Source organism: Otolemur garnettii, unplaced genomic scaffold, assembly GCF_000181295.1.
Source record: "Otolemur garnettii isolate 467f Iridium unplaced genomic scaffold, OtoGar3 scaffold00016, whole genome shotgun sequence".
NCBI classification, from domain to species: domain Eukaryota; kingdom Metazoa; phylum Chordata; class Mammalia; order Primates; family Galagidae; genus Otolemur; species Otolemur garnettii.
In genome coordinates, this window is record NW_003852411.1 from 24127020 (window position 1) to 24142870 (window position 15851).

The 15851-nt window shown below is 35.4% G+C and overlaps 1 protein-coding gene across 5 annotated transcripts in view; it reads right to left on the reverse strand.

Moving 5' to 3' along the window:
- DCAF6 (DDB1 and CUL4 associated factor 6) overlaps window positions 1-15851 on the reverse strand; it is a 136554-nt gene that overhangs the window by 74119 nt on the left and 46584 nt on the right. For all 5 annotated transcript variants that reach the window (XM_023510781.1, XM_023510780.1, XM_023510779.1 and 2 more), the window contains 3 exons: window positions 12562-12655; window positions 10426-10545; window positions 8983-9228 (listed from right to left, as the gene is read on the reverse strand). In XM_023510781.1, coding sequence (XP_023366549.1) covers window positions 8983-9228; window positions 10426-10545; window positions 12562-12655 — 460 coding nt within the window. The remainder of the gene's footprint in view (window positions 1-8982; window positions 9229-10425; window positions 10546-12561; window positions 12656-15851) is intronic.

Consider the following 15851-nt stretch of genomic DNA (forward strand, 5'->3'; position numbering starts at 1 on the left):
CTCTTAGAATTTATTAGAGAGCTCTTTAAAAAGTGAGTTACATATTCTTCAAAAAAATGTTTCCTTCTTTTTTTTGAGACAGAGTCTCTTATTACGTCGCCCTCCATACAGTGCCATGGCATCATAGCTCACAGCAACCTCCAACTCATGTGCTTAAGCAATTCTCTTGCCTCAGCCTCCCAAGTAGCTGGAACTATAGGCGCCTGCCACAACGCCCGGCTATTTTTTGGATGCCACTGTCATTGACGTTTAGCAGGCTGAGGCTAGGCTCGAACCCGCCAGCTTTTAGGTATTATGTGGCTGATACCCTATTCAATGAGCTACAGGTGCTGAGCCAACAAAATGTTTCTTTTTATGTTAGAATTGTCATTTACTTTTCTTAAGTTCAAAAAGGTTGACATAATCATTAATATTTTCTGACATTTACCTGAAGAAGTGATCACAGATGAAAAGCAGAAAAATAACATGAAGATCTGCAAAGAAATAATTACTGAGTGCCTACTATATCTGAGGCACTGTATTAGATGCTAGGGCTAAATAAAATACTAAACAAAAGAGTCCTTGTTCCTATGAAGTTTATGTTCCGAGGGAAAAACAGATATGCGCACTCCACATGTAATGATATATGCATGTGTCTGTGTCATGGGAGGACCATTGCTATGAATTAAACTGGCAGGTAAGGTAATAAAGGGGATAGAGATGGTAGGAGAGGGGTTGTTGTTTTATATGTTTTATATATGGTCATTAAAGAAAGCCTCTCTCATAAGATGCCACTTGAACAAAGACCTCAAGGACATATGGGAATAAATCAGATGTACGTGTGGGGAAGAGTGTTCCAAGTGCAAACTGGGGGAGGGCAGCAAATGCAGATGTTCAGGGTGCAAGTGCATCAGGATATGAAATATATTTTAAATGTAAAGGCAAAATTCACTGTTAGTTTGGATGTAGAATGATTTCTGAAGTTTTTGGCCTAGGTTAACAGGAAAAACAGTTTCCATTTATTGCAAAAAAGGATGAAAGAAAAATGAGCCATCTTGGAGAACAAATAGATATCCAAATGCAAAAATTAATTAAATTTAGCACCCTAAAGAGTAAGTAATGACAGAGAAGAGGTCTAAGAACTGAAATCTGGGGCACCCCCACGTTTAAGAAGAAGAAGAACCTCTACAAAGCCAGAAAGAGGGGCTAGAGCACTGACTGATCAGAGTGCTGTAGGCTGTGATGAAATTGGGTCCAAAAGGATGGAGTAAACAATTGTGTCAAATGCTGTTAATATACTGGAAAAGACATTGAGATCTAACCACTAGAATTTTTGCCATGGAAGACTTTGACGACCGTGACAAGAACTGTTTCAGTGAAATAACAGGACAAAAGCCTACATGCAGCAGGTTCAAGAAAAAAGAGAGGTAATGAAGTAAGACACAAATCACATATATTCAATGTAGAAGTCTTATTAGTGGAAAACAGAAATAAGATGACTTTTGTTGGAGGCATAGAATCAAGGGAGTTTTGTGTATTTTAGTTTGAGAGATAGTACACATTTGTATTCTGATGGAGATATGTTTAACTGGGGAGAGGGGAAAGGTCATGCCTGGAAAAAAGTGGGTAACTGCAAGAATACCGTCCTGGAGCAGATCCAAGGAGTAAGTGCCAATGGACAGGACAGGAGGAACTGATTTTGAGAGTTATGTAAAAACTTCATTACCTATTAAAGAGAAGGCAGAGACTTTGGGTAGAAATGCTAATAATGGCTGTAGATTTAGTGGTAAGACCATGCACAATTTCACTGTGACACCAGTATCAGATTATACAATCTATCAAATAACTTTCAGTCTCTCATATATAGATTAAAAGGGTGTAAAATGTGGTTTACTCTTTCAGAAATCAATAATGCCAGACACAAACTTCTTGTTACCAAGCCTATATCTATAAAGAATTTTATTCAACTAGCCAAATGGTAGTTAAGAGCTAATCAATAATTCAAGTATGATCATAGTATCTCATTCTTAATTGTTCCTAGAAAATTCTTCAGTCCCATGTGATGGATATTCACTGACAAACCATGCTGATGGTCAATGGCACAGTGCCTTCTTTTTAGGAACATACAGATATCTTATTTCTAGTTGGCATTACAATAATGCTCTTAACAATATAAAAGTATTATCATGTAGCCACAAGGTCTGTCATTTTACCCTTCAAAGGAAATCTATCACAAAGAGAGTACATAAATGTCACATGTTGCTTAAAAAGCAGAAAATCAATGAATTTCACTGGAATTGCAAACCTTCTCTTGAGTTGCCAAATGTTTTGAAATTATATAAGTCTCTATCCTAGAACCATTTTAGGCCTAGGGGCATGCAGTAATGCTGTACAACTGGGAAACCTAATATTTAGTTATGATAATCTTATGAGCCATTTATTCAATATTTCCAGGGCTTTTAAAAGAAGACTTTGCTTGTCTACCTTTAAGGCTATTTATATTGTTAAAAAAAAATGAGGCTCTAGGAAGAAAAGTCATCACATAGTTAAAAGACAAGTACTGAATTTAAAATTTCAACCAGACATACCAGATTAAGGAAGTTCTGCTACCAGCTTGAAATATTGAAGTAGTTAGGATGTACATACATTATGTCCTCTTAAGAAGGTATACACAATCATGCACAATTTATAAATGTGGATGAATGCTTGGAGAATTAGCTTTTGTTTAACATAAGCCAAACTGAAAAATGGGTTTTAGAAGGAATACCTCAGGTTAAAATTTAAAAACGGTAAAAACTCAACAGGGTTATCAAAACTGCTACAGGAAAACTGTACCTCCATCTCCTGAAACTACTAACCTTATTCTTACTTTATTCTGAAAGACTCCAGGCTATTCTCCCTAATGGCTTAGTTCTGCTGGCATGATTCCTGCCTCTACAATTTCTACGGTCCCTGTTCTGGGCTCTAAATCATTTTATATCTAATTTGATGGTACTTTCTCTGCCTGTTACCAATCTGTCTTTCTATTCTAACTCGTTTTTTGTCTGGTGATCCTTGTACATTCTTTCTCCTGGGACTGGTCACTCCTTTGCTCATTTTCAACTTTCTCTGATTTCCTCTTTAGTTTCTCCACTAGTTTCTAACCTACAAATGGCCTATACCCAGTCTGACTAGATTCTGATTCCATTTAAGGAAACTGCAATCTGGATTTCAGGCTTTGAAAAGTTTGCTTTGATAAGCTGTATAACAGAGTTCTTACTCCCCAGCAATCTTTCTATCAAGCTCAATTTAGCTATAATGACTCTGCATAGGCCAAAATAAATTTGTAATTTGAGCAGTTATTTGTAAATAAGTAGGAAACCAACAGAGACCATACTGTACACTATCTTAAAAAAAAAAAAAAAAAACCCTTGGGCAGTGCCTGTGGCTCAGTGGGTAGGGTGCCGGTCCCACATACTGAGGGTGGCGGATTCAAACCAGGCCCCAGTCAAATTGCAACAACAAAAAAAATAGTCAGGCGTTGGGCAGCACCTGTGGCTAGGGCGCCAGCCCCATATGCCAGAGGTGGCAGGTTCAAAAAAATAATAGCCGGGCATTGTGGTGGGCACTTGTAGTCTCAGCTACTAGGGAGGCCGAGGCAAGAGAATCACCTAAGCCCAGGAGTTGGAGGTTGCTGTAAGTTGTGTGATGCCACAGCACTCCATTGAGGGTGACAGAGGGAAAGTCTGTCTCTACAAAAAAAAAAAAAAAACCCTAAATTTTCATAATCTGAGTCATCTATTTAATTGGAAACACAAGGATCTTTTAAGTAACTCACTTCTCAATGTGAGCCCCTAAAATTAAATTTTGTAGTTAGTGACTCCCCACCCAATCTGAAGTTACCACCTTTTCTAATCATATTTTTTAAATAAGTTGAGAATCAAGGGAAAAAAGTTAATTACAACATACTAAAAAACCCACTTTATTTAACATTTGCTCAATGTAAGAAGCTTCTTAACATGGGAAAAATTTATAAATAATGCTTAGCTTAAGAGATAACTAAAAGAGATATTGAATAGAAATTACCAGAAAAAATTATTACTCTGAAATACTTTTATAAGTAAATTATAAAAACAAAAATTTCATTTTAATTTGTTTGGTTTCAGGTCATAGTCCTATCTTTCCTGGTTTTAAATAATTTTATAACCACATGTTTAAAAGCATAGTCTTTTGTTACATATTCAAAGAAAGAACATGCATAAGAATCAAAATGTCCAAATTTTGGTCTATGTATATAAAATATAGTTTCACACAATCCAACATGTGAATTAAAGTAAAATTCAATAATGCAGAAAATATCTACCAACTGATTTCAAATTCCACTTGAGTATATTTATCTTCCTAATTCAGCTATCAAACCCAGAGACAACGTTGCGGTCTCCTCTAGATATATTATTCTTCTAGTCATGCCCTTTGTTTATTCATTTCATTTACAACTTCACTTTACTTTTTTCCTACGCATATTTTTGTTTGTCCTAATTCACCCATTTATGTATATAAGACCATTTTGATTTTTTAAAAGTGTTTTTGGTAGAAGGTAAAAAAATTTACTTACAAGTCCGAAGTAGTCTAGACAGCCAAGGGCAAACAATGGATCCAAAATGATAAATGACTAGATACGTAATCACAATATTTCTCATAGGTATTACCAAACTTGGAGGCCCTACTGGAAACTTCTAGAGTTAATGAAATGGGCTGAAACTATAAAGGCCAAAAGCCCAGGTAAATACACCATACGTAGCTTATACCAGTTTAAAGATAATATGTCTCATGATAACTTTTAATTATATCTTTGGAGACAGCATTGTTAGGAAAAAAAAAAAGATGCTTACTCATAAATGTCATGAACCAATCAAGAGTGAAAAAAATTATAAATTTCATAAGTGCTTTACAGGAAATAAACAAGGTTATACAAAAGAGAATACAATTTCAGGAAGAGGACCTTATCCAGGGTAGTTAAGATACCCTTAACTGGGTGGCAATTGAATGGAGACCCACAGAAAAAAAAGTTAGCTATGTGATAAACCAGGGCAACAGCTTCCCTTACAGTGACTAGTAAGAAACAAGTCTTAGATGCAAAAGAAAGAAAGTGGCTGAAGAACATATGGCAAATTAAAGGAACTGAAAGGAAACCAGTATATCCAGAGTGTGATGATCATAAAGGACTGAGCTGAGCCTATAAAGGGAGAGAAGGGCCAGGCCATGCAGGTCCACAGTAAAAAGTTTGTTTCTCTTTTCTTTTGTAGTTATAAATGCAATTAGAAGCCTCCAAAGGGTTTTAAGCAACAAAGTTACATAATCTGATTTAACATTTTAAAATTCTGGCTTGCTGTATGGAGAATAAATTAGAAGAAGAGTAGATGCAGGAAGATAATTAGGAGACAAGAAATGATAGTGAGATGAAAAGTACCAGGTAGTTTAGATATAGAACCAACAGAACTTGCTGAATTAGGCATGAGACTTGAGGGAAAGGCATCAAGAATAACTCACAGGTTATTAGAATAAGCAAATGGGTGGGTGGTATTATAATTTACTAAGCCATAAAGAGAACAAGAGATGGAACTGATTAGGGGACATGAAAGGTAGGAGGCTAAATCTAGTTTGAACACATAAATTTAAAATGTACACAATAACAAAAAAAGGTCAAACAGCAAATGAACATAGGGGTCTGGTACTCAGGGTATAAGATTAGATAGTCGATACACATTTGGGAGTCATCAATTTAGAAGAGACATTAAAAGCTATGGGGAACTAACACAACCACCCAGGGATAGAACATACAGAGAGAAGAGAGCCAGGACTAAGAAGTTCAACTATAATATACAGGAATAGAAAGAACAACAAACACTAATAGCTGTTATTGAAAACCAGCCAGAATTAATGAGTAAATAGGCAAATGCTGTACCTAGATGCCAAGAAAATCCAGTGTTCAAGAAAAGAGTGATAGACTATGTTAAATGCAACTGGGTTAAAAAATCTAGTAACATATTAACAGAATTATCTTCTAAATTTGGTGAAGGTCACTGATGACTGTAGTAAAAAGTTTCAGGGGAAAAGGAGTTGAAAGGCAGATTAGGGTTGATTAATAAATACATGGAAGATGGTAAGAAAATGGATGTAGTATATGTAAGCAGCTCTTTCCAGGATTCGGATGATAAAAGAAACAGAGAAATAAAGCTGTAGCTGGAGGGGAATGAGGGATAATGAAAAGAGAATTTTTAAAGAAAGGAAATAGTAAGAGCATGTTTGCAGCTGAAAGGAGCAATTCAGCAGAAAAGGTGATGAGGATGCAGGAGAATGAGCAAAGTCCCTGAGAAGCTAAAAGGGATAGAACTGCACCAGCCAGCTTTTGAGAGGAGCAGATACATTTCCTCTAACATGTGTTCCTGCTCCTGTAAGAGACAATTTGAGTACAGATGTTAGAAAGTTGGGAAATTCAGTATCAGCAAAATAAGTCCTTTTCTTTTCACCATGGATGAGAGGTAAGCAGCTGAGGTGGGATAGGGTGAAGTGGAATTTTAAAAGTGTGAGAAACATGAAGATGTAAATAGACATTTTAAACACTTGGAGAGCAACGGGGTTGAAAGAGACTATTCTGAAAACAGTATTGAGCACCCTCTGCAATCTGTGGGTATAACTTTCTTCACTTTTTTTTTTTTTGGTGATACAGTCTCACTTTGTTGCTGCAACCTCAAACTTTTGGGCTAAAGCAATCCTCTTGCCTCTGACTCTCAAGTAGCTAGGACTACAGGTGCCCGCCATAATGCCTGGCTACTTTTAGACATGCGGTCTTGCTTTTGTTCAGGCTGGTCTTGAACTCTTGAGTTCAGACAATCCACCTGCCTTGTCCTCCCAGACTGAGAGGATTACAGGTGTGAGCCACCATGCCCAGCCTCTTCACTAACTTTTAGTGATTCAGTTGCAGACTAAGAGAAGGCAGAGAATCAGGTTCAATCAGCGCTTTGCCTGGTTACAAGTTTTCACATTTTCATTGCCTCTCTCTCCTTCATATCAGTAAAACTGACAGAGGAAATATTGACAGCAAGGCAGTTATAGACAGCAGTGTACTTTTTTCATTTTCTCTATCTCTACACAAGACAATACTCACAAACCCATCTGGAGTTAGATCGATTATGGTAAGTACAAAAGATATCAGGGAGAAAACAAAAGCAAACTGAAAACACACTTGGACTGTGGAATAATGAAAGAGCTACTACTGGAATAAGTAATTACAGATATAACCTGTAGATGTTACATCTAACACCAAATCATTTTCCTCAATAATCTTGGTACTGTCTTGGTAATATAGAAATATTCCAATTATCAACCAACATTTTCTTAATAATCTCTGAGTTAAAAGTATTTCCTTACTTTCTTTTAGGCAAAAGAGCTAAGTAGTGTTCAGTGACCGTGTAATCTTCACAAAAAAAAATTTTTCTATTTCAATGATGCAAATGACTATAATATTGAATACTTACATAAATATTAAAAGAAACTTAGCAATTTGAAATGCAGTATTAAAATGTTAAAAATCTATAAAACAAATAAAGCTCTGAACACTTTACCTACTAAGAAACAATTGGCATTACTTACAATTTAGTGGAATTGAATATAAGCTAGAGTACCTTCTCGCTAAGTTTTTCTGAAAACATATCATTGATTAAACTTTCAAAGACCATTTCCAAAAACGTTATCATTTTAAAATTTTTTGCTTTTACTAATTTTACCTGCTTTAAAAAACATTTAACTAATTCTGCCCCTACTCCTCAAAGTCTCTAAAATTTATTTTCCTATTAAATGAATAGTTGTGTCAACTAGAGTGTGAAAAAGCCTGATTTTGTAACTCAGCTTTAGCTTATTATTATGGATAAAATGCACACAATGTTAACAGTTATGCAATTGACTCTGGCATTTATTCCCATAGAAACTGAAAATGAATTACTAAAAATGGGATATACTGATAAAAAGAGTGCTTAAATTAAAACATCCCATATATGGGGTTCTGGCATCAGTTTCCAAAGAAGCAAGAATAAAGTGACAGCTTGGCAGCTAAGTTGTTAGGAATTTTTTTATAGATTTTAGCTTAGGCCTGCCAGCTATATCTCTAGTTGATAATATTTTTTGTGCTATACCAAGTTTGTTAGAACCCAAAGAAAAATATGAACATATATCTTATTGGTTATTATAATTATATTACGTAGTTTAAAATGCCAAGTAGACTATAGACATAGTTATAGTCTATAGACATAGTCACAGATGTGCTGAAAATTACTATTATAAATACTAGTACATTCCACACTTGGGAGAAAAGGTTAAACATGAGAAGTTATAATATTGAGAGGAAAACAGTATTTTAATAGATTTAAGAATTGATTTTTTTCAGTAACACTGCATACCAAGAAAATAAAGATTTGGTAAAATAATTCCTTTTCATGTAAATACTGGAGAACTAATTCTTTTGGTATATTGTATATGTTGTTGACAAGAGGCCATATCAAATCCACCATACAGAATGGATTAAAAGTACTGCACGATTTGAGGAAAGATAATCAAGAATATACATAAAATGGAACTAATAATAATGAGCTATAATTTTCACTCACTAGCGCTTTAACAGACATAAAATCAAATAAACCTAAAAAAAATTTTGATCTACAATGATCTGTAAAATGATCTTCAAGTCAGGTGCATTAAACTATGTCAAAACACTATCTGTTGACATTTGCATTTTTAAAAGAATTGTTTTATATAAACTGATTCCTACTATTTGTGAAAATTCATGCAAGTTAGGCTAACTTGAATTTCATGTTGAAATTACATACTGGCATACTATGTCATTCTTAATTATTTATTCCAGCAAGAAGTTGATGTGATTTAGCGTCTCTCAAAATAACCTATAAAGAAGTTTTCATTATTAGAAATCGTTGGATGAACCACAGATCACTTAAATAATAACCTCCTCACCAGACTGATGACGTGTATGGTGTCCAGATGCCTCAACAGACTGCCTCTGTTCACTGTCTGGAGAAGCAGAATGAGGGCTTTCTGTGGATGATGTCGAATGAGCCTGAGCTGACATTGTAGAGGATGTAGAAGGTTGCAGAAATTGTTCAGCTGGAGCATCTACTTCCATTGCAGTTTCACTCACTTCCAAATTAGGACTTGATGGGACAGTAGGAAGAGTTGAAGCATCTGACTGACTCGTTCCACCTTCAAAATATATATGTTAATGTAAATTCAAATTTTAAATATTTTCCACCACTAATTACTCTAAAAACATATGTTCAGGAAACACATATACACATATATAACTTCAGGATAACAATAATACCCACTGGTTGTTTTGGTCTATTTGACCAAATAAGCTAATTAATAGCAATTAAAATTTTTCTATAACATATTCTTATTAAAACAATCAATCTTGCCAATTACATAAAATTTTTTAAATCTACAGAATATTATATATTTCCATTCAGAGTACATTTTAAAATGTCTTAAAATTGGGACTTAGGCGCTTTTACATTTTCTTTGGTAGAGTGTCACAGCATCATAGTTCATAGCAACCTCAAACTCTTGGATTCAAGTGATTCTCTTACCTCAGTCTCCCAAGTAGCTGGAACTACAGGCACCTGCCTCAACATCCAGCTACTTTTAGAGATGATCTCACTCTGGCTCAGGCTGGTCTCAAACCTATGAGCTCAGGCAATCCACCCACCTCAGCCTCCTAGGGTACTAGAATTATAGGCGTGAGCCACGCACCTGGCCTACTTTTTCTTTTGAGGAAAGCAAAAGATCCAACACGTAGCCTTCTGGATCCTTGAGTGTGGCTTTTTGACTGAATCCAAAGTTTGTGAAGTTTGGGTTTGATCCAGGGACTGCACTTGGGGATCTGGAGGGCCACATGTGGACTTAAGGCAACAGGTTCCCCACCCTGTACTCAGGAAGCAAACTGTATCTAGTACCTTTTGTTCTCTACTGCTTCACACAATATAGTTGAGAATCTTGTGATTACTGTAGATATAAACCATGATGTAATTTAGATAATATAAATAAAAATGATTTCAATAAATAGTTTTTAACAGTTTTCTAATGACTATTATTTATTTATTTATTTATTTATTTTGAGACAGTGTCATTTTGCCACTCTTGGTAGAGGGCAGTGGCATCACAGCTCATAGCAACCTCAAACTCTTTGGCTCATGTGATCCTCTTGCCTCAGCCTCCCAAGTAGCTGAGCTACAGGTGCCTATCACAAGGCGATTTTTAGAGATGGGGGTCTCACTCTTGCTCAGGCTGGTCTCAAACCTGTGAGCTTAGGCAATCCACACGCCCTGGCTTCCCAGAGTGCTAGGATTATAGACGAACCACCGTGTCTGGCTAATGACTTTAATTAACATGAAAAATCACCTCTGGGTCGAGATCTTCCTCTTCCTCTATTGCTTTGTGCAACTTCGCTTGCTTCTTCAAACCATCTTGATAACATATCAGACATTCTCTGCATCAATGACACATTGGGACTTTGCTCTCCTATTATAATAATAGGTCTTATCAGTGAGTTTAGTAATAATTCAGGATCTTTCACCTATAAAACCTAGATTTGATGAGCTTTAGAATGAAAGCAACTTAAAAAAAAATCAAATGGCTTAAAAAAAAATGGAGACTTTACAGCCCTTTGTATTAACATAGATGGAAGCAGAACACATTATTCTTAGTAAAGCATCACAAGAATGGAGAAACATGAATCCTATGTACTCAATTTTGATATGAGGACAATTAATGACAATTAATGACACAGTGGGGGTAGGGTCAGGGGAGAGCAGAGAGAGGAAGAAGGAGGGAGGAGTGGGGAAGGGAATAGCAGGGAGAGGGAAGGAGGAAGAGGGGTGTGCCATACCTTTTGGGGGCAAGACGCAATTGTAAGAGGGACTTTACCTAACAAATGCAATCAGTGAAACCTGGTTTCTTATACCCTCGATGAATCCTCAACAATAAATTAAAAAAAAAAATCAAATGGCCTAAACAAATAATATAAATCTATTATAGCTATCATCAGATTTTACAGTAATTGTTTATATGAGTGACTCTCCATCTTATTGTATGGTTAAGTTCCTTGAGAACAGGGCAAAAATCTCATCTCTGCCTATACTTAGGTAAGTCTATACCCCCCACTCCTAATCTCAATCTTTCCTTTAGTTCAGAGAGTTTTCCTGAATCTTTCCCTTTAGCCCTTCATCCAGGAAGGGCTCATGAATTAAAAGAAAGATTTTCTCTCTCACTAAAGCATCAAGTACAGACACAGAATAGCCTTATGTTTTTGCATGGATCTTCCTTAAACTGAACTCATTTTCATCATCATTTACTATTTAAAGAAATCCCAGATATCTGCAATCAGTTGGAACCAGAGAGTATGTTGGGACTTACTCCTTTTCTTCTTCAAATAAGTGACATTTTCTTAAGGGAGCTGTCAAATTAAAACTATGGTGTCAACTTAAAATTATGGCAACTCTATTCTACGAGTCAAAATCATTTGTTCTTACATTTTCTCTGAAATCAGAATTCATTTTATACTTTATTGCCTGTGTATGATGTAACTTTATATTTAAATATATACCATAAATAATACCACAAATACTTGTATATTGAGGAACATGCTTTTGATGATAAAAGAGGTTTCAGAAGTCATAAAAGAAAAAGAATTTGGTTATAGACTCATTTAATAAAATACAGCCACATTAGTTCTATTTTAAAATGTGCCACCTTAAAGCCCCCACGCCAGTTTCTTATGTGTATCACAAGCACTTGATAGAAAGCAAAAAAAAGTTTTCTGTGTTATTATAAAACTCTCATGTTAGAAATTAAGAGTTTTCATTTCTCTTTCTATCTAATAGAAAGAAAAAAATTAAGAAGTTTGACAATACCCAATGTTTTCTGGGGCAATGGGGCATTCTTATACTTTTGATAGGAATAAATTACTAATTATTTGGTAATTTGGTAAATTAGTAATTTATATCCTACCAAAAGTATAAGAATGCCCCATTGCCAATGAATTAGTAAATTAGTGCATCTCTGAGGAGAGTAATTTGATAAAAATTTAAAATGTACTTGTCCAGTGACTCAGTCATTTCCACTTCTAAGAATTTATCCTAAGATATATTTGCACAAGTATACCAAGAAACGTGTACAAGGATGCTAATGACAGTGAAAAACCTGGAACCACACTAATTTATTACTAATCATATACAAATTACTAATCATATACAAATTAGTAATTTACTCCTACCGAAAGTATAAGAATGCCCCATTGCCAATGAATTAGTAAATTAGTGCATCTCTGAGGAGAGTAATTTGATAAAAATTTAGAATGTACTTGTCCAGTGACTCAGCCATTTCCACTTCTAAGAATTTATCCTAAGATGTATTTGCACACGTATACCAAGAAACGTGTACAAGGATGCTAATTATCACAGTGAAAAAACTGGAACCACACTAAAATATTAATTTTTAAATAACATATACCAAAAAAGTTGACCAAAGTATAGTTACCATCTCGTTCTCGTTCACTCTCAGGTCTTGCTCTGGGTCCAGTATCTGACCAATCACCACGAAGTCTCAAACGCTTAACTGGAGGCTGTCTTAACTAAAAGATAAAGAGGCAGATTCTATGTAGTCTAAAATTCATTTACTCTTAACTCTTATAGCATACTTTAAATCTAAAAGAGCATTTCTACCTCCCTAATTTTTTATTGAGTATGCAGGTGAGATGCTAGATCAAAATATGAAAGACACTGATATAAGCTAAATCACTGTTGCAGCATTCACTGTGATGACAAATATCCACTGATATTGGCAGCCTGTACTTTATATCCTCAACCTAAAGACTCTGAATGCAAATCTGAAATCTTTTATTTGACTTCTCATCCTAATTACATGTAATTTCTAATCCTGTCTGTATTACTTTCTAGCTGACAACAAGATTATTTAACTACTTTGAGTACTATTTAGTTTTCTACTGTCAAGACAAATATCATTTAGGTAAAGTATGTGCACACCCAACAATGAGAGTTATCATCATATTTACATATTGCGGACAGTTTACTTATTTCCCCCAGCATCTATTCCACCCCTTTATCACTTATCTGAAGCTTTCCATTCAATCTTACTGCCTTCATTCTTTTCTCCTGTTTCGGAGAAAAAGTCCTATAGTAATAAAATGAAATTCTTCAGCTAAATTCTACAAATTTATCATCATCTACAATTTACTAATTCCTTCCAAACATTCACAAGGGAGGTATCATTTTTTCTGTTTAAGCCTCATCTCTCTATCTGTACTTTTTATTTCATTCCTTCAACTCCTCGAGCATCTTGCTTCAACAATTATTTTCTCTTTTCTACATTTAAAACATCCATTTTTTTCTCTTTTGGTTCTTTTTCACAAAATGCTAAAGTTTCTTATCATTTTTAATAAAATAATATCTAACTTTCACAAAATTTCAATTTTATATTTCTATTCAGCAACACTCATTTCTCTTGCTTTCAAGAGAAAAGTCTATATTCATTCTGTCTACTTCTCTCTCAGTGTACTATCTTCAATCTTTCCATTGAATTTCCCACCGTTCCACTGATTTCATTCTCACCAGTGACTGATCAATTGCCAAGTTCACTAATCAACTATAAAAATGATGAATATGATCAATAATCAAACTGCCAAGTCAAACAACACCTTTCCAAGGTTACCTGGCATATTCATGGTATCTGACATTCTTGACTACTCCATTTATTTAAAAATTATTAAAATATAATTCACATACCACAATAGTCAACCTTTTAAAGTATATGATTAAGTGGTATATATCCACAAAGCTTTGCAACAATCATCATAATCTTATCATCCAAAAAGAAATCCCATTCCCCAGAAGTCACTCCCCATTAATCCCTCCACTCAGCTCCTGGCAACCACCAATGTACTTTCTGTCTCTATGGATATGCCTATTCTAGACATTTCATATATAATGAAATCATACATGTTGCTTTTTGTGTCAGTCATTTAGCATAATATTTTCAAGATTTATTCATATTGTAGCATGTTTCAGTATCTCATTTCATTTTATGCCTTAGTATTCCATTTTATAAATGTATCACATTTTGTTTACCCATTCATCAGTTGTACATCAAATTGTTTCCACTTATTGACTATTGTGAAAAATGCTGCTATTACGCACATACACAAGTTTTTGTAGAAACATATTTTGGGTATACAAGCATACCGTATTTTATTGCACTTCGCTTTATTGAACTTTGCAAATGCTTTTTTTTTTTTTACAAATTGAAGGTTTTGAGTAACTGTGTTGAGCAAGTCTACTTTTTATTTTTCTAATGTCATGTGCTCTCTGCATGTCTCTGCATTACATTTTGGCAATTCTCATAATATTTCAAACTTCTTCATTATTATCATATTTGTTTTCCTTGTGATACACACAAATGGTGATTTTCTCCATAGTTCCTGGCTTATACCTCCCATAGCCATTGTTACAACAAATAGAAGAGCTCTTCTGACCTTCTCCTGCCTTCCTTTCACCTGCCCGAGGCAAGACTTTAATATGACTGTGAGTTGTAAGACTATCATTCCAGGGAGGATTCTGTCCCATACTCCCAGGAAGGAATGTTGCACAGAAAGGCCAAGAAGAATCTGAAATAGACAGACCTTGCAGAGTTTAGAACATACCTTTTTTGTCTAATCACATTTGAACTCAGCTGTCCATGGTTCAGTCATGTCTATTCAATGAAATCTCCACATTAAAAGCCCAAGAGGACAGGTTTGGGGGGGTGTGCTTCTAGACAGCAATAGGTGAAGGTTCCTAGAAGGTGTCATGCATGCCCCAGGAAAGCATGGAAGCTCTATGTCCCTTCCCCGACACCTCACTCTATGTATCTCTTTATGGATATACTTCATAATATCCTTTATAAAAACCACTTACTGTGTTTCTCTGAGTTCTGTGAGCTGCTCTAGCTAATTAAGCAAATCCAAACCGTCAGGAACTCCAAATTGAGGTTGGTGGTAAGTTAGAAGTTCTGTAGGCCTAGACTTGCAACTAGTGTCTGGGGGGAAGAGAGGAGTCTTATGCGGAAGGAGTCTTGTAGGACTGTGTCTTCAACATGTAGGATCTGATACTGTCTTCAGGTAGACAATGTCAAGATTGAATTAGAGGAGTACCATTGATATCAGCTGTAGAAATAATTACTTGCTAGGCAGGAGGTAGACCCCACCACTATACTTGTTTTCTATGTTGATGATTGTTGTTGAGTAAGAGAAAAAACTCTTTTAGTTATTCCCCTCATAGTGATCTATGATCAGTGATCACTGATATTACTATTGTAAGTGCTTGGGGGCTGCATGAACTGTGCCCAGGAAAGAATGTGAACTTAATAGATAAATGTTGTGTGCATTCTTACAGCTTTACTAACCACTGGCTACTACTTCCCCATTCCTCTCCTCAGGCCTCCCTATTTCCTGAGAGACAACAATATTGAAATTAGGCCAGTTAATAATGCTACAGTAGCCTCTGAGTATTCAAGTGAATGGAAGAGCTATACATTTCTCATGTTAAATCAAAAGCTTAGTTAGGAAGACATGTCAAAACCCAAGACAGGATGCAAGCTAGGCCTCTTGTGCAGAATGCAAGGGAAAAATTCTGAAGCAAATAAAAAGTGCTATTCCAGTAAACATATGAATGACAAAAAAGCAAAAATAGCCTATGGCTGACATGCAGAAAGTTTTAACATCTGGAGAAAAGATCAAACCCGCCACAACATTCCCTTAAACCAAAATCCAATCT